Raw genomic sequence first — 19,842 nt, 5'->3', positions numbered from 1 at the left:
ATAGAGGAAGATGTAAACAGATGGAAGAACATACCATGTTCATGGATTGGTAGAATCAACATCATTAAAATGTCCATACTACCCAAAGCAATCTATAGATTCAATGCACTCCCCATTAAAATACCAACGGCGTATTTCACAGACCTAGAAAGAACTCTCCAAAAATTCATCTGGAATAAAAAACGACCCCGAATAGCCACAGCAATCCTGAGAAAGAAGAATAAAGTAGGAGGGATCTCAATACCAGATTTCAAGCTGTATTACAAAGCCACTGTCATCAAAACAGCCTGGTACTGGCACAAGAACAGACATATAGATCAATGGAACAGAATAGAGAATCCAGATATCAACCCAAACCAATATGCGCATTTAATATTTGACAAAGGAGGCATGAGCATACAATGGAGTCAAGACAGTCTCTTTAATAAATGGTGTTGGGAAAATTGGACAGATACATGCAAAAAAATGAAACTAGATCACCAACTTACACCATACACAAAAATAAACTCAAAATGGGTACAGGACTTAAATATAAGACGGGAAACCATAAAAATACTAGAGGAATCCACAGGCAGCAAAATCTCAGACATATGCCAAAAGAACTTTTTCAGTGATACTGCCCCTAGGGCAATGGAAGCCAAAGAGAAAATAAACAAATGGGACTACATCAAAATAAAAAGCTTTTGCACAGCAAAAGAAACCATCAACAAAACAACAAGAAACCCCACTGTATGGGAGAACATATTTGCAAATGGTATCACTGATAAAGGTTTAATTTCCAACATCTACAGGCAGCTTATACAACTTAATAAAAGGAAGATAAAGGATCCAATAAAAAAATGGGCAATGGACCTAAATAGAATCTTTTCGAAAGAAGACAGAAGGAAGGCCAAGAGACACATGAAAACATGCTCAAAGTCACTAATTATCCGAGAGATGCAAATCAAAACGACAATGCGATACCATCTCACACCTGTCAGAATGGCTATCATCAACAAATCAACAAACGACAAGTGTTGGCGAGGATGCAGAGAAAAAGGAACCCTCGTGCACTGCTGGTGGGAATGCAGACTGGTGCAGCCACTGTGGAGAACAGTATGGAGTTTCCTCAAAAAACTGAAAATGGAACTCCCATTTGACCCAGTAATCCCACTCCTAGGAATATATCCTAAGAAACCAGAAACACCAATCAGAAAGGATATATGCACCCCTATGTTCATAGCAGCACAATTTACAATAGCTAAGATTTGGAAACAGCCTAGGTGCCCATCAGCAGATGACTGGATCAGAAAACTATGGTACATCTACACAATGGAATACTATGCTGCCGTAAAAAAGAAGGAATTACTACCATTTGTAGGCACTTGGATGGAATTAGAGAACATTTTGCTAAGTGAAATAAGCCAGTCAATGAAAGAAAAATACCACATGATCCCACTCATTTGGGGATAATGAAAAACATTATAAACTGATGAACAAAAAGATAGTTACAGAGGCAGTAAAGCATCAAACAGACTGTCAAATTACAGTGGTAAGGTTAGGGAGAGGTGGGGGAAATAAGAGATCAACTGAAGGACTTATATGCATGTATATAAGAGTAACCAACGGATGCAAAACATTGGGGGGTGAGGGCATGTCTGGGAGTGGGGAGGGGGTGGGGGGCAATGGTAAGATATGTACACATATAATACCTTAATAAAAATTTGAAAAAAAAAAATAATGTTTTCTTCCATATACATATCCTTCAGAAGACAAAGGAAACACAGGATAAACAGCAAGTTACAAGAGGCTAGCAGCATTTTAATATGAGTAGGGCCTCTGCAGCCAGATTCGCACCCCATCACCTCCACTCTAAAGGTATTATTACTTTAGTGAAGCCCTTTCTAGTGTCAGTCCTTTCACATGTTACAATGAAATTATAAACTGTACATTCTTCAGACACTTGTTGTAAGGGTGAAAACAAAAGTACATCGCTGGGGGGGTGGGGGAGGGTGTCCCTCAGCCCAGCCTGCACCCTCTCCAATCTGGGACCCCTTGGGATCGGGCCTAACCCAGCAGTAGGACATCCCTCTCACAATCCGGGACTGCTGGCTCCCAAACACTCACCTGCCTACCTGCCTGATTGCCCCTAACCATTTCTGCCTGCCAGCCTGATCACTCCCTAACCCAGCCATGGGCAAACTATGGCCCGCGGGCCGGATCCGGCTGTTCTATCTGTTCTCTTGCTCTCCCCTCCGCTCCTTTACTTTGAATTTATATTAGTTCACACAAACACTCCATCCATGCTTTTGTTCCGGCCCTCCGGTCCAGTTTAAGAACCCATTGTGGCCCTCGAGTCAAAAAGTTTGCCCACCCCTGCTAACCACTCCCATGCCAGCCTGATTGACGCCTAACTGCTCCCCTGCCAGCCCAATTGCCCCCAACTGCCCTCCCTTGCAGGCCCAGTCACCCCCAATGTCCTCCCCTGCAGGCCTGGTCACCCCCAACTGCCCTCCCCTGCATGCCCGGTCACCCCCAACTGCCTTCCACTGCAGGCCCGATCCCCCACAACTGCCCTTCTCTGAAGACCTGGTCGCCCCCAACTGCCCTCCCCTGCCAGCCCGGTCACCCCCAACTGCCCTCCCGTGCCAGCCCGGTCACCCCCAACTGTCCTCCCCTGCAGGCCTGGTCCCCCCCAACTGCCTTCCCCTGCCAGCCTGGTCGCCCCTAACTGCTCTCACCTGCAGGCCTGGTCCCCCCTAACTGCCCTCCCTTCCCTGCAGGCCCAGTTGCCCCCAACTGCCCTCCCCAGCTGGCCTGATCGCCCACAACTGCCGGCCATCTTGTGGCAGCCATCTTGTGACCACATGGGGGCAGCCATCTTATGTGAGTGCATATTACCTCTTTATTATATAGGATTATTTGTATTTGAAAAAGCACAGGAGGGCATTGGCCTTGGGTTTGAACATTACATTCACACGTCAAACATGGAAGCATACAGCAAGTCTAATAATGACAAATGTTGAACTTTGTTGAGATTGAAATTGTTATGTTTTATGTGGTGTAGATACCCTCAATTTTAAAGTAATTTTTAGACTTCAAATATACCTTGATTCCAAGATTCCATGGTCTAAATTCCTCAGTCTGGTCAATTTCTAAAGGTTCAAGCAAAGGTTCCCATACACCAAACATTTCATTGTAATAATGCACCTATAAAGAGAATTTTTAATTTTTTAATAAGGCATTCTGGAATTTGCTAAAATGATCTTCCATGTTGTTTAGTACTACCATTCCTTTTGGCTGTGCTATTTCTCCTATATGAAAATCATACTAAATGCCACTCACATTAGTTTCCTACATTCACTCCCTCAGCACTTTCCTCACCTAGTTAACATCATAATTTAGCTTCCATAATTTAATCCAGATAAAACTCTCGTTTAATCATGTTTCCTTAACTTCCAGGCCAGGCTAAACATAAAAGACTGTGTTCATCTATCATATATTATTGACATTTTTTAACATGTCTGTCTACCTCCACTGATTTTTCAAAAGACTTCGAAAGCAAGTAACATAGGATTCAATGAGTGTTTATTTATTTGAATTCTTTGAACTTTCTGGACATCCTAGATTAACCTCTGGAAAGTATACAAAATTCTAGCCAAAATTTGAACAGCTGTAATCTAGTCAGTCATATCTACCTCTATTAATATATAACTGTATCAATACAAATAATATAGCAGCTTATAAATCTCCTTTTTTTTTTATAAGGGTCGATTATCAGATTAGTTTCCACTACACAAACTTGATTAATAATTTAAACCAAAGTAGCTTTGGGGATGATTCTATATAGATAAATTCTGAAGCAAAATGTACATTGGTTCAAAGCAAATTTCTTATATAAAATACCCTCACAAAAAATTTAAAGATCTTAGTGGATTCTCACTAGAGTATAAAGATTATGCATTATATAAAAGTATAAGACATATCCTTCTAATTCTTTATATTACTCTTTTAGAAGAGATTCAGAAATAGTTTATTTTTCTTTTAAAGGAAGAAAGGTATTCCATTAAATTCCTAAACACAAGAATTTTGAATCTAATCAACAACAATCTATTAATGTGTCGTGTTTAAGTTGATCAAATCAACTGAAATATAAACTTAGTGTGAACATGTGGCCTAAAGTTAAAGTACAATAGGGCCTCAAATAACATTTTGTTCAACATTGTTTTGTTACAACACTGATGAAATGTTGTAGGAATTTAACTCTTTTTCATATCAATTAACTACAGTAAAATTGGTTTTGTTATATGTCCTTTTGCTTAAAATGGCAAAACCTATCAATGACACTCAGTGAGGACTTACTGTATACATAAAACTTTATCAAAGGTATAAATTTGTAAACTTCCTTCCAAAAGGTTTCTGAGCCAACATCATATTTACAATATGCTTAAATATTTAAATAAGATTCTCAAACTATTCTATATGTATCATGATTTGGTATAAAATCTAGAAAAAATAATACATTTACTTACTTCTAGCTCAAGCTGACAGTGGAGATTTATGAGGGAACTCCAGTTTTTGCCTTCCCCCGAAAAACATGATTTTGCCAAAAGCATAGGCACTGTTCTATGACCAACCCCAGCCTCAAGAACTATAAAAATAGAATCAATGTTCATTTTTATTATCTCTCCTTTGGGTACCAATTCAGTTGTGGGAGCTATGTTTTTCACTTCATTTGGTTCTTCAAGAAACCACATTTTTAAAGTCTTTGTATCCTTCTTTTCCCATAAATGTGCTGTAGAAGAAGCAGTTTCTTGTGGGATGGTTTCCTTAGTTGTATAAAGTGCTGCAGTTATGGTAATCACAGTATTTATGATAACTGGTGAAACCTAAGGAAAAAAATTTAAAATAAAAAATCTACTCATGCAGCTTTTAAAAATACATACTTCAAGGAAAATTAAATATATTTGCTGAAGAATCATAATTAATGTTGAAATAATGTTATTACCGTGAAACCGCAAATATAATTAACTGCCCACAAAAATTAATTGATTATCATAACTAATTTCAATTAAGGTATTTACATGAATCTTATTAAAATACTAGAGGCCTGGTGCACAGGTGGGGTCCCTCGGCCTGGCCTGTGAGGATTGGGCTGAAACCGGCTCTCTGACATCCCCCAAGGGGTCCCGGATTGCGAGAGGGCGCAGGCCAGGCCAAGAGACCCTACTGGTGCACAACTGGGGCCAGAGAGGGACCGCGGGAGGTCTCCAGGGCATGTCCGGCCCATCTTGCCCAGTCCCAATTGGGGCCTATCAGGGCCGGCCAGCTGGGGAGGAACCGCGGGAGGGCTCCAGGCCATGACTGGCCAGTCTTGCCCAGTCCCGATTGGCCAGACCCCAGCAGCAAGCTAACCTACTGGTCTGAGCGCCTGCCCCCTGGTGGTCAGTGCACATCACAGTGACTGGTCGAATGGTAGAACAGTCGGAGGGACAATTAGCAGATTAGACTTTTATATAGAGAGATTTTTAAAACATAGCTTCTTTTTTGCTTACTTAACAATTAAAAGACTTGCTGTAATAACTGTTTATTTCTAGTTTTATTAATTTTTTAAAAAGTTCACTAAAGATCTAAATAACTGACATTTTAACTTACCTTTAGTGTCAGAGATTTTAGTGATATATCAATCACTTGTGGATCTCTGCCTATCTGAGTAGCTTGATAGAACAAGTCACAGGGCTGCAAAACCTATGAGAAAAATCAGTAACACTAAATTACCATTGCTCTTAAAATATTTTTATTTAAAGGCTTTACTAGTAATAGCTAACTATATTAAATAGACAAGTTATTCAAAACTGTTGAAAAATAAGTGACTCAATAACACACTTCTCCTCTTTACTTACTCATTATAATATCAAGTATTAATACGAGCAGTATTAATAAAACAATATGTAGGATTTCTAAAATATGCTTAACTATAGAAATATGTAAAATGTGTATGATATATTTTATTTTACTTACTAAAACAAAAATTTTATCATGGCATCTTTTCCATTATAAAATTACAATGAAATAAATTAATCTATATAGAAAAAAGCTATAAAAGATGAGATGTAAAAATTATAAATACATTATATTTACTAAATAATTCTTAATGCAATTATAAATTAGCTGAGTTTTTCCTGACTGTGGTAAGCAGGATTCTACCCTCTAACACCCAGTGACCACATTCCTTTCATACACAAAATATATTCACCTCCTCCTAAGGTTCCTAACAGTCTCATTCCATTATAGCTCAAAGTCCAAAATCACATTATATAAGTCTGTATCTCATCATACCTCTATCTCATCTATAGTTCTCATTGATTAAAAAATACAAAATCTTATCTATTTCTTACCAGCTCAAAGTCTAAAACTAAATCAGCTCCAGGTCCTGATGTAATTCCTGGGTATAATCTATTAAGTGTAGCTGCTAGGGCACAATTTCTCTCCCTTTATGGAATTGTGAAACTAAGATGAGTTATCTGCCCCCACCATTCCTAACATAGAATGGTGGGACAGACATAGGATAACAATTACAGACATTCCCATTCAAGTTGGAAAAATGGAAGGTAAAAAGGAGTCACTTGTCCAAAGCAGTTCTGAAATTCAGCCAAGTAAGTAAGTTTCTTGATTAGGTTTCAAAGCCTAATAACAACTGTCTGTGGCTCTCAGCTCCACCCTGAGTCATTCTTCCTTCTTTATAAAAGGTAGCACAAATACGCAACTGAGTAGTTGCTTTTCATCCTCCTGCTTCCTGCCAGTAGAATGTTGCGGGTTCAAGACACCATTTTTCAAAGCTTTCTGGGACTACATATCAAGCAATCCCTGTAGTTTCCAATAATATGTCTTTTACCTTCTTTCTGAGTCCCCATTAGCAGTGTCCTCAATGACCATGTTTCTACCAAGAGTCTGATCAACACAAGTTAGGCTTTCTCTATCCTTCTATTCAAAATTCCTCCAGCTTCTGCATACTACCCAGTTCCAAAGATGCTCCCACATTTTAAATAATTGCTACATCTTATTTCTGGTAAAAAAAAAAAAAAATCTGTATTCTTCTCCTATTGCTGCGTAACAAAGTACCATAAACTTAGTGGCTTAAAACAACACTAATTTATTTTTTCCTCATTTTCATGGGTCAGGAATCTTGCTGAAATCAGTTATCAGGTGGTTGCGTCTTTATCTTGAGGCCTGACTGAGAAAGATCTGCTCCCAGGCTCATTCAGGTTGTCGGTAGAATTCATTTCTTTGTGGCCCTAAAACTGAGATCTCCATTGGCTTGTGCTGTCAGCCAGAGACTGCTTTTGACACCTACTAGTTGCTCATAGGTTCTTGCCATGCAGCCTTCCACACAGTATGGCAGCTTGCTTCTTCAATGCCAGCATTTTAAACATTAGATTAGGTTCATCCAGAATCTCTCTTTAGTTAATTCAGTTAACTGATTAGTAACCCAATTATATCCACTGATCCTATCCACACTCAATGGAAGCAGACTATACTGGCCACATTCAACAGGAGGTAGAAATCTTCGGGGCCATTTTAGAATTCTGCTTACATTAAAAATGAAAAAATAAATCAGAAAAAATACAACTAAATTCATTCTCCAAAGAAATCACATTAAAATTCACTATTATTCTAATAAATCAGCAAAAGCAACTAGTACATGACTTACATATTCAATATATTATTTCTTGAAACTTCAGGGATAGGAAATTATAACCATATTACAATACATAATCCACAACTTCCAACATAAAATTTGTGTTATATCTTCATCTTAGGGAAGGCAAAAAACAAAACCAAAAAGTACTATTATAAATAAATATAAAAGTTTCTAACTTGATAAATTTTGTTTTTTTTACAGTCCCTTCCCAAAATAAGTATGAATGTTTGTTTTGTTCCTTATCCAACTCCTTTATTTTCAAGTCTAATTAAGTTCCCTAGGATTAAAAATGCAGCTGATCGTCTGGCCCTTGAGGCTCTTTGGCTGAGCATCAACCTATGAACCAGGAGGTCACGGTTTGATTCCATGCCCAGGCTGCAGGATCAATTCCCAGTAGGGGGCATGCAGGAGGCAACCAACTGATGATTCTCTCTCATCATTGATGTTTTTGTCTCTATCTCCCTCTCTCTTAAGTCAATAAAAATGTATTTTTTAAATGCAGCTGATCCAACATATTAGTGACAAAACTATACTACAGTCAAGTTGTACACAATATATCTATAGAGATCAATTGAAGATGTAGAAACATTGTCTTAAAATGGAATTATTTCCCTACTAGTATTATTTTATTGTCTCCAACTACAAACATTATAATTTTAGTGCTTTTATTTTTTTTCCTTTCTACCCTAATTCTCACCATATAGCTCCTGTATTATGATTTTCACTATTAATGCATCATTTTCCTGCTGCTACTGCTTCCCCTTCAAAGAAGCAATCTTGGGCTATCCAACATCTATAGAAGCCTGTAAGGGCTCACTATACATTCCCTACTTTACAAACACTATCTTGGTGGTGGGAAGACTGCCCCAAGTTGAGAATCACAGAGTAACGAGAAAAAGTCAGAGTATATAAGTATAGATGTTGGTATGTGGGTAGAAATGGGGTGGGAACTTGTGCTCTCTGGAACCCAGGTTCTCTGCACATGTTATACCTTCATCCTGAAACACACTCCCATGACTCCTGTTTCAGTTCTGCTGGCTAATACCTACTCATCTTTCAGGCACTGCCATAAATGTCACTTCACCTGACAAGCCTCCCCTATTTACACTTCTCCAGAGAAATCACATACAGGCTCAACAAAGAAAATTATCATCTAAAGATCCTGGATTTTGAGCTGAGACTGTAACCCTTGAGGTGGAGGTGAGAAAAGACAAGCATGGATTATCAGTATGGACAAAGGAATAAAACGTTTAGTGGACTGTGGGAAGAACCTCTAGTTGTCTTGATATCTGTTCTTTTTTCCCCACAGTAATTAATACAAGATTTACCTGGGCACAAAATAACACAGAGGAGGAGGAGGAGGAGGGGGGGCGGGGAGGAGGAGGAGGGGGAGGGGAAGGGGGAGGGGGAGGGAGAGAAGAGGGGAGGGGAGGAAGGAGGAAAAGACGACCACATTCTCCAGCTGTTTTTGCAGGTAAGTATGGTTACATAGCTACATTCATGCCAAATGATGTGAATAGAAGAAATATATAAAATTTCTAAGTATTCACCTAAAAGAGAATCAGTATGCCCTCAGTTTTCTATATCCTCTCTTTTCTTAGTGATGAGCCATCAACATTGCAAACTAGAGAATTATAGCTTACATTTCTATGTTGATAATTTTTAGAACATGTATGCTTCTATTATTCCTATAAAAGACTAAACATTTTTGTAAGTGTTTTATAAGAGTACTAGGAGTCAGATAGTTAACTTGAAAAGATGTCTTTGAAGAAATAAATTTTAATCAGTTAAACACATACATCAAAGCAAAAGCGTCTGGATGGGAAAAAAATATGAAAAAATGGTAAAACTGCAACAACATCTCAAACAAGTGGTAGATAGTTTATAAGGCCTAAGAGCAGTGTGGAACTGACACGGATAGTATGTCGAAGTAAGGTCTCAAAAATGTGAAGATGAAAGCAGCTTCTTAGTGAGACTATTCCCACAAATACATAAAACAATGAGGAACAACTGGAAGAATGAAAAGGAGTTTCAAAGTGGTATAATAATAATCCAGGTTAGGCTCTCCAAAAAAACAAAAAAAAAGTACTTTATAAAGAAAGATTAGAAAGTCTTCAGGTAGGTTCATAAAGTGGTATATACTAAATACAAAACAGATAATTAAACAGTAAACTCACAGTAGTGATTCTGTCTTTTCTCTTGTCAGGAAGAAATGGGCATGCTCTCATTTGGAGATCTTTAATAGCAGCAGTCATTGTATTGTTTTCAAGGTCACCCTTCCAACAAATTTCACATTGTGTTGTAATGACTAAGGCAGGAGCATCATTTCTTGTCATATCAGCCACAAACACAATTTCAGGATTTTTAATAAGAATATTCACTTCCCACTTTTCTTGTACCTGTGCAGGTACTAAAATAGAAATAAAAAAATAATTTAAAATATTTATAAATCTTTGCTACACATTTTATGAAAAACGTATTATTTATGGAAAAATGTTATTTTCATTCTAAGTAAAAACTAAAATAAAGGCATCTTAGATCCCAAAGAAATCTATAATGTAAGATTTGAAGAAGATAGAGTTATAAGTACATTTTAAAATGTGGGGGGAAATCTCCACCATGGCAGAGGAGAAACTAACCCAGTTCCTAACTCTCAACATAATACTCTTTACACTGCACCACAACAAATGAAATATGTAAAAGACAGTAGAAAACTATATATAAAACAAAAACAAGAGTATTTTAAGTTGACATACTATCTTTAATAATGAAAAGAAGTTGTTGGTTCATTATTTCTCCCTGCAGGTTTCTTCCAACAAATTCTTTCAAATTATTGTCTGCAGATAAGTACAAGTACTTATTCTAATATGTCTCATTAATTTTTGAACCCAATATACAGTTACACCTTGAAAAATATGCAAACTGCACATCCCAGGAGAAAGCACATTTTCCTCTTACCTCTTAAAAATAAAATTTTAATTTATTAATTCATTTAACCTCATCAATTAGAACTGCTATTTTCAACCTTTTTCATCTCATAAACTGAAACAAATTCTGCAGCACCTCAAATATATTTTGCCAATCTGACAAAAAAAAGGGAATAAATTTGATTCATTCATATCGAATGGAAATTGATATGTTGGCTGTTGTCATTTTTATACCTGACAATCTAAGAGAAAAGAGGTAAGTGCCCTGATTCAATAGTCAGGTTATTTCATGTTTTAAAAATTCTTGTGGCACGCAGGTTGGAAATTGCTGATCTAGAAAGCTAATCAAGGTAAGTGCTATTGTAACACTTGATTAACATAGATATTAAATATTTTAGTTAGTAACTAACCTTCTTCTTTAGCAGCCCATGCTTGAACATTGGTTTCTACAGCAGTGCCTGTGGTGTAGGCTTCAAGAAAGACATTTGCAACTGTCAGCAGAAATTCCACACTTGCACAAATATATGTTTCTTGAAGGACTACATCAGACATCCAACCATCTCTGATTTTCTTATACTTTACATCCATCATATCTTTTTTGTCAAATCCAACTGTCAGTCCTATCATTCTGAAAAACACAATAAAAATTCCTGTGAATAGCTTATAAATAACCAAACACACCAATAAAACTCAAAGACTTCTTATCCCTTTCACTGACAGCCAACCAGCATCTGAAGTCATTTATCGTAGAAAGATCTCAAAGTACTCCAAATAATAATAGATTTAACAAATTTTTGGAACATAACTGTTTTATAAATTAGTTAGTGTATCTTTAAGAAATTATCAGAATTTGGAATCTCAGCGTATTTTTCATATATATCCCATTAAATTTTGAATGAACTGATAATAATTTTGATAATATAAATTTGAAAAAAACAAAAAATTACACTGATTATTTTTATTTAATCTATCAACCATCCAGCAAGAGCACATACCTGAAACAAGACATTTTATGTCTTTAATTAATTATTTTTGGAGAGAGAAGAAAGGAGGGAAGGCGGGAGGGAGAGAGAAAAACATTGATGTGAGAAACATCCATCAGTTGCCTCTCAGATGCACCCCGACCTGGGATCAAACCCACAACCTGGGTATGAGGCCTGACAGGGAATGGAATCTGCCACCTTTTGGTGTACGAGATGATGCTTCAACCAACCAAGCCACCTGGACATTTAAAATGTTGACTGTGAACCATGACCTCACTGAATTGAAGCTCCGACGATATTAAGGATGTGCCCAAAAAATGAATTTGCAACTTTGGGAATAAGTTTTATAAAATACTAGTGGCCCAGTGCATGAAATTCATGCACAGGGGGTGGGGGGGAGTGGGTTTCCTCAGACCAGCCTGCACCCTCTCCAATCTGGGACCCCTCGAAGGATGTCCTACTGCCTGTTTACAGGGATCGGGCCTAAACTGGCAGTTGGACATCCTTCTCACAATCCGGGACTGTTGGCTCCAGCCGCTCACCTGCCTGCCTGCCTGATTGCCCCTAACCACTCTGCCTGCCGGCCTGCTCGCCCCCAAATGCCTCCCTGCCAGCCTGATCACCCCCAACTGCCCCCGCCCCCGCTGGCCTGCTCGCCCCCAACTGCCTCTCCTGCTGGCCTGCTCACCCCCAACTGGCCCCCCTGCTGGTCTGCTTACCCCGAACGGCCCCTGCCATTCCATCCTGGCCTGATCACCCCCTGACGACCCAAGGTCCCAGGCCCTCCTTTTTTTTCTTTCTTTTTTTTTTTTTTCAGCACCTCCTTAAGTGGAGGCCAGGGCCGGCTAGAAGCAAGTATCTAGGATTTATCTATCTTCTATAATTGAAACTTTGTAGCCTTGAGTGGAGGCCAGGGCCGGCCAGGGCAAGAGGGAAGCTGGCTTCCTCCATCACCGGGGGCAACCCAAGCCTCCTGCTTGCTCCAGCTCTGTGGCTGCCGCCATTTTTGTTGGGATTTACCTATCTTCTATAATTGAAGCTTTGTAGCCTTGAGCGGAGGCCAGGGCGGCCAGGAAGCTTGGCTTCCTCCATTGCCAGGGGCAACCCAAACCTCCTGCTTGCTCCAGCTCCATGGCCACTGCCATTTTTGTTGGGATTTATTTATCTTCTATAATTGAAACTTTATAGCCTTGAGCGGAGGCCAGGACCAGCCAGGGCGGACGGGAAGCTTGCTTTTTCCATTGCCGGGCAACCCAAGCCTCCTTCTTGCTCCAGCTCTGTGGCTGGCTGCCATCTTGGTTGGGTTAATTTGCATACTCGCTCCTGATTGGATGGTGGGCATGGCTTGGCGTAGCAGAGTGATGGTTAACTTGCATGTTTCTCTTTTATTAGTGTAGCTATCAACCATATTTCAAGTAAAAATGCAGAACACTATTACCTAGGAGTTGCCTTCTTGACATGAGGCCTTTTATCATCTAAAATACAGTTTTTTAATGAGAAGGCAGAAAATACTGAGTCATCTGTATACATTTTTAAAGTACTTATTATATTCTCCAACTTAAATTCAGCAAGTGTCAGAGAAGGATCACGAACATCTGTAAAGGAAACCTGCAGAAGAGAAAATCAATATAAATTTTACACAAACACATAAATACAAAACATTTTTTAATTATAAACTACCAAATTCTCTATCTCCAAAGGGCTCACTATGAAAGGCCAAAAAATATATTGACTTTAATTCAAAAATTTATTTTCACATCACTGACTCTAGCAAAGATAATGCATTTTAAAAGGGAAATGGTTAAAATTATTTTATTATTAAAATGAAGACATCAATAATTTTTCTCAGAGGAACAGATACTCCAAAATGTACATAAAATATTAATAATTGGTATTTTAATAAATATTCACTATATAATTTTCATCAAATAAAAAATATATTTTTCCCTCAACTTACCTGTTCAGGACCTGGACTATATAGTATCATGGTGAGATAATCAGTTCTGAAACTCATATTTAGTGTTGTCTTAACTTGAGCAGCACATGAATGTACTTCTACCACAGCAGCTGTCACTACAGTTGTTCCTTGGAAAAATTAAAGTTATTAGATAAAAGAAAAAATACCAGGAAAGCTAGAACTCATTAAAATAGCCTTGAAATAGATTTAACAGAATTATTAATCAAATGGGTATAAAAGAGGAGAAGAGTTATAGTAGCAATAAAAGCAGCCATATCATATTAATTGTTGAAATTGAGTAATTGGTAAAAATTTCTAGAGGTGAATGATTAAAATAATATATTTAAATGTCTATTTTTCATCCTGCACATTTTAGACATTACCTTTGCACTGCCTATTATTTTAAGTCCTTACCATGTATTTCCTTTATCGGTCCCATCTTCCTCTTTCCAGCTTTGCTTACTAGGTTAACATAGCTAATATCATTTAAATTCTTATTTACATATTAAATCTTCTATGTCTGATTTAACTATAGCTATGTAATAATTTTCAATGAAGAGACTAATAGTTTATTATAATACTTCCTCTGCTACTACATTACAACTAGTGCATCTCTCAAAAAAGAGAGCGTCTCTTCTCACATTCTAACCATTTTTCAAAATCATGCAAAATCTCCTCCACTTCTGCACCTATTTGTAGCAATTTCTCCCTTCCTAGGAACAGAAAGTATGTCTTCCTCTCCATATCACTTATGGAAGGTACTTATAGTAGTCCCCCTTATCCACGGGTTCACTTTATGTGGTATGTTACCCATAGTCAACCAAGGTCTGAAAGTGTTAAATGAAAAATGTCAAAAATAATTCGTAAGTTTTAAATTGTGCACCATTCTAAGAAGCATTATAAAATCAAATGCTGACCCCTCCATCCTACCCAGGATGTGAAATCATGCCTTTGTCCAGCCTATCCACTCTGTATATACTACCTGCCTATTAATCAATTAATAGTCCTCTCAGTTATCAGATGGACTGTTGTGGTATCACAGACTTGTGTTTAAGTAACCTTTATTTTACTTAATAATGGCCTCAAAGCCATGCACATAACTGTTTTTTACAGTATATTGTTACAATTGTTCTATACTTTATTAGGTGTTAATCATTTATTGTGGCTAATATATGTTAAATTTTATCACAGGTATGTATATACAGGAAAAATCATAATATACATAGCATTAGGTACTACTCAGCTTCAGGCATTCACTGGGTGTCTTGAAAAGTATTCCCATGGATAATGGGGAAATTACTGAAATTAATCCCTCATTCTATATATATATTATGGAATTTATGCTACTTTTCTTCTTGAAGACATTCTTCCACTTTGCATTCACTGGGTGTCTTGAAAAGTATTCCCATGGATAATGGAAAAATTACTGAAATTAATCCCTCATTCTATATATATATATATTATGGAATTTATGCTACTTTTCTTCTTGAAGACATTCTTCCACTTTTTTTTTTCTTAAGATATTCTGAATTCCTCTTTAATGATAATGAAGTACTTTTTACTACACATCCCAGTAACAGAATATTTTGGGATTCCTTTTCCATGTAGTCCTGGTTAGGTCCATTGTTTTTGTATCCTATGTTTTCCTCTTTCCTGAATTCCTTGTTTTGCTAGAATATATTTTAAAACTAATTTATTCAGGAATGAGTATGAAAGAAGTAAAATTTGTGGGACTAAACATCTGCGAATTATTGTGTTTTCACATTTGGCTGATTGTTTGGCGTTATATAGCAGCCTAACTTCAAAATCATTTTCCTTAGAAATTTCACTATATGGCTCCATTGTCTTTTATCATCTATACATTCCATCTCATTCAGTTTTATTGATGATAAATCTAATTCCAATTACCTATTCTGTTTACGTTGGTTTCTTTCATGCTCAGGTTCTTGTGATTTTCTTCATATCTGTCCATTAATATTTAACATTAAAGGGCTGGGTTGGTTATTCTAACAAGCAAAGATGGGTTTTCCTACAATGTTATAAATGTACGGTAGTTTGTGTGTTAGGATTCTCCTTGACTGACTGAATCAAATTCTCCTTGATTTTTTGTAGTAAAAATCTCAGAGCTTTGCAAGGGTGGATTTTATGAGCTAGTAGGTTGCTCTTTAAGATAAGTAGGTTTGGGGATCTCCCAAAATGCCAGAATGAGAAGAACTTTGTTCTTGTGAAGCAAAATCATCCCAGCACTCCTAAGTGACCCTATTGTTTGTCTGTACTGATGCTAAACTTAGAATCCAGTCAGGTTCCACATAGTACATTATAGCCAACATTGGATAAACAGCCTTTCTGAGTGATGGTCCCCTCTGTTCTGTTCCTCCCATTTACCCTTTATATATTTGCTGAAATCCATGATTTATTCATGCTCATCCTCTCTTGACACCCCTAATACTTTGATATGGCTATTCTCAATATAAAATATCTCATCTGGGATAAATGCTGCTATAGGAATAAGAGAGAAGAGGAAGGAAGGAGAAAAAAAACTGAAAAAGGAGACCTATGTTGGGATAGATAAGCATAAATACTAAGGAATTTTGTCACAATAGGACTAAGAATTTTGAATCAAAGGGAAAAATCAACAGAACAACTAATAATAAACAATTTAGAGATAGCTGAATGGGATTAAATAATTCAAAAAGATTTATAAATCTTATTTTACTCCAAAACTAGAAATAGAGAATGGAAGAAAAGAAGAAAGGGGGTGGGGTAGGAGGGGAAAGAGTTTAAGGTCAAGAACATACCTCCTGAATGATGTGAAGCGTTAGTGACTCCACTAGTAACACTACTCTGATCTTTCACTCCTGCCGGTGGGACACTGCCACCTCCTTCATACCATATATTACCATATAATGTCTTAAAGATAGTTGTTATATCTTCTTGACTAAGAATGAACTGTTAAATAAAAAAGATTTGCTTATTTTCTTATTACTACTTCATGTAGTAAAAAATTCACATACAATAAAAATAATTGTTTCATTTCAATCCTCTGCAAAACCAGTTTTCACAGGAGATATTTCTACTAACTGAATATTCAGTTTTAAATGACTACGTGAGTTTTAGTACCTTGTGAAATACAGAACAAAATTAAATGCCAATATCAATGAAGCTATGAATAATGAACTATTTTTATTACAATTTACCAATAAACTAGTAATTTTAAAACTTTAAAATAAACTTACTTGGTTATTCATCTAGCTACTTTGTCTTTTTTTGGTTAGTAAACAGCTAAATCTTTAAATATAGGATAATAAAAAATAATTCATTTGTATGATGAAAAATAGTTCACAATGTGTTTTACATGAATTACTTTATTTGAACCTCACAAGTAGTGGGTGTAAAGAATATAATCCTGACTTTATAAGAAGTTGAGGCTTAAGTGGTTTAGTATCATGTTTTAGTCCACTTAATAAACTTAACACAATAAGTAAAAACCTCATGTGTTGGGAATTTAGCCTAAAATCACCAGCATAGGACCTGTCCTCAAAGTTGTGATGGTTAATTTTATGTCAATTTGGTTGGATCACAGTTATCTAAATATTTGGTCAAATATTTTCCTAGATGTTTTACACTCACACACACACCTTATATATGCTGCAGATCATCTACAAATGCCAAACTGCCTTTTGGGACAGACCTACTAGAATGAAATTGAGTCTATCTCTACCACGACCCACTTAGTAGTAAGCAGCTGTTGTAGCCCACCGTGGTGACCACACACTTGACCCCTCCTAAACCTCAACCTGTGTCAGTCTAATGCACACAGGCCAAGTATACACACAAACACACACATCATATTTGTTTTATTTCTCTAGAGAACTCTAATACAAAAACCATTTTGCAAAAATAAAAATTAAAAAAGACCTATGAGTTTTAAAATGATGTTTAGTTACCTCAAGGGGATAATTTTAATTTCACAAAAATTAACAATTTTATTTTCATTGGGTTTTCTTTGACTGCATTGAAAAGACAATACAGGCATATCTTGTAGTTATTGTGGGTTCAATTCCAGACAATTACAATAAAGCAACTATCAAAATAAATTGAGTCACACAAATTTTTTGGTTTCCCAGTGCATAAAATTATGTTAACACTATATTATAATTTATTAAGTGTAAGCACTAAGTATAAAAAACCAATGTACATAACTTGATTAAAAATATTTTATTGCTAAGAAGTGTTAACCATCATCTAAGCCTTCAGCAAGTCATAATTTTTTTTGCTATTAGAAGGTCTTACCTCGATTTTAATGGCTGCTGATTGATAAGGGTTGTGGTTGCAGAAGGTTGGGGGAGCTATGGAATTTTCTTAAAATTAGATAACAATGAAGTTTGCCATATTAATTGATTCTCTTTTTCATGACCAATTTCTTTGTGGCATGCAATGCTATTTGATAACATTTCATGCAAAGAATTTCTTTCAAAATTGGAGTCAATCTTCTCAAAACCTGCCACTGCCACTGCTTTATCAATTAAGTTTATGTAATATTCTAAATTCTTTGTTGTCATTTCAATAATCTTCCCAGCATGTTCACTGGGAGTAGAATCCATCTCAAGGAACCTTACTTTGCTCATCCATAAGAAGCAAATCCTCATCCATTAAAGTTTCATCGTGAGGTTGCAGCAATTCAGTCGTATTTTCACGCTCCACTTCTATTTCTAGTTTTCTAGCTATTTCCATCACATCTGCAGTTATTTCCTCCACTGACATCCTGAATACCTCAAAGTCACTATGAGAGTTGGTGTCAACTTCTTCCAAACTTGTGTTAATGTTGATGTTTGATCTCTTTCCACGAGTCATGAATGTTCTTAATGGCATCTAGAATGGTGAATCCTTTCCAGGTTTTCAATTTACTCTGCCCAGATTCATCAGATGAATCACTATTTATTGCAGCGATCGCCTTACAAAATATATTTCTTAAATAATAAGACTTGAAAGCCAAAATTACTCCTTGATCCATGGGCTGCAGAAGGTAGTACTAACACATCTAAAAACAACATTAATCTTGTTATACTTCCCTATCAGAGGTCTTGGGTGACCACATGCATTGTCAATGAGCAGTAATATTTTAAAAGGAATCTTTTTTTCCTGAGCTGTAGGTCTCAACACTAGGTTTAAAATATTCAGCACACCATGTTGTAAACAGATGTGCTATCACCAGGTTTTGGTGTTTCATTTATAGAGCACAGGCAGAGTAGATCTAGCATATTTCTTAAAGGCTCCAGGATTTCCAGAATGGTCAATGGGCACTGGTTTCCATTTAAAGTCAGCAGTTGCATTATCTCCTAACAAAAGAGTCAGCCTATTCTTTGAAGCTTTAAAGGCAGGCACTGACTTCTCCTCTCCAGCTATCAAAGTCCTAGATGGTATATCTTCTTCCAATATAAGACCATATCATCTATACTGTTGTTTAGTGTAACCACCATCATTAATTATCTTAACTAGATCTTCTGGATAACTTGCTGCAGCTTCTACATCAGCATTTGCTGCTTTACCTTGTACTTTTATGTTATAGAGACAGATTTTTTCCTTAACTTCAGGAACGAACCACTGCTAGTTTTAAAATTTTCTTGTGCAACTTCCTCACCTATCTCAGCCTTCAGAGAATTGAAGAGAGTTAGGGGTTTGCTTTGGATAAGACTTTAGCTTAAGAGACTGTTGTGCCTGGTTTAATCTTCTATCCAGACGCTTAAAACTTTCTCCATATCCACAACAAGGTTGTTTTGCTTTTTTTATCATTTGTGTGTGCACTAAAGTAGCCCTTTTAATTTCCTCCAAGGACTTTTCCTTTGCATTCACAATTTGGCTGTTTGTTGCAAGAGGTCTAGCTTTCAGCCTAACTTAGCTTTTGACATGCCTTTCTCACTAAGCTTAATTATTTCTAGCTTTTGATTTCAAGTGTGAGAAGTGCAACTTTCCTTTCACTTGAACACTTAGAGGACATTGTAGGGTTATTAACTGGCCTAATTTCAATATTATTGTGTCTCGGGGAATAGGAAGACCCGAAGAGAGGGAGAGATAGGAGAACCAGCTTGAACAGGGCAGTTGGTAGAGAAGTCAGAACGCATACAACATTTATCTATTAAGTTTGCAGTTTCATATGGGTATGGTTGGTGGTGCCGAAAAACAGTAAAAGTAGTAACATCAAAGATGACTGACCACAAATCACCATAACAAATATAATAATAATAGACAAGTATGAAATATTGGGAGAATTATTAAAATATGACACAGATGTGA

General features: G+C 36.8%; 1 protein-coding gene across 2 annotated transcripts in view; it reads right to left on the bottom strand.

Annotated features, from left to right (window-relative positions):
- The window catches only part of VPS13A (vacuolar protein sorting 13 homolog A), a 238,608-nt gene that overhangs the window by 93,417 nt on the left and 125,349 nt on the right, over positions 1-19,842 (bottom strand). For both annotated transcript variants that reach the window (XM_080670231.1, XM_080670232.1), the window contains exons 35-42: positions 16,347-16,497; positions 13,549-13,676; positions 13,030-13,199; positions 11,019-11,236; positions 9,859-10,091; positions 5,635-5,727; positions 4,512-4,868; positions 3,088-3,189 (exon numbers count right to left, since the gene is read on the bottom strand). In XM_080670231.1, coding sequence (XP_080526357.1) covers positions 3,088-3,189; positions 4,512-4,868; positions 5,635-5,727; positions 9,859-10,091; positions 11,019-11,236; positions 13,030-13,199; positions 13,549-13,676; positions 16,347-16,497 — 1,452 coding nt within the window. The remainder of the gene's footprint in view (positions 1-3,087; positions 3,190-4,511; positions 4,869-5,634; positions 5,728-9,858; positions 10,092-11,018; positions 11,237-13,029; positions 13,200-13,548; positions 13,677-16,346; positions 16,498-19,842) is intronic.

This window comes from Plecotus auritus, assembly GCF_963455305.1.
Source record: "Plecotus auritus genome assembly, chromosome: 5".
In the NCBI taxonomy this organism is placed as follows: Eukaryota; Metazoa; Chordata; class Mammalia; order Chiroptera; family Vespertilionidae; genus Plecotus; species Plecotus auritus.
Note: the sequence above shows the minus strand (reverse complement) of the source record. Positions and strands in the feature narration are given on the sequence as shown.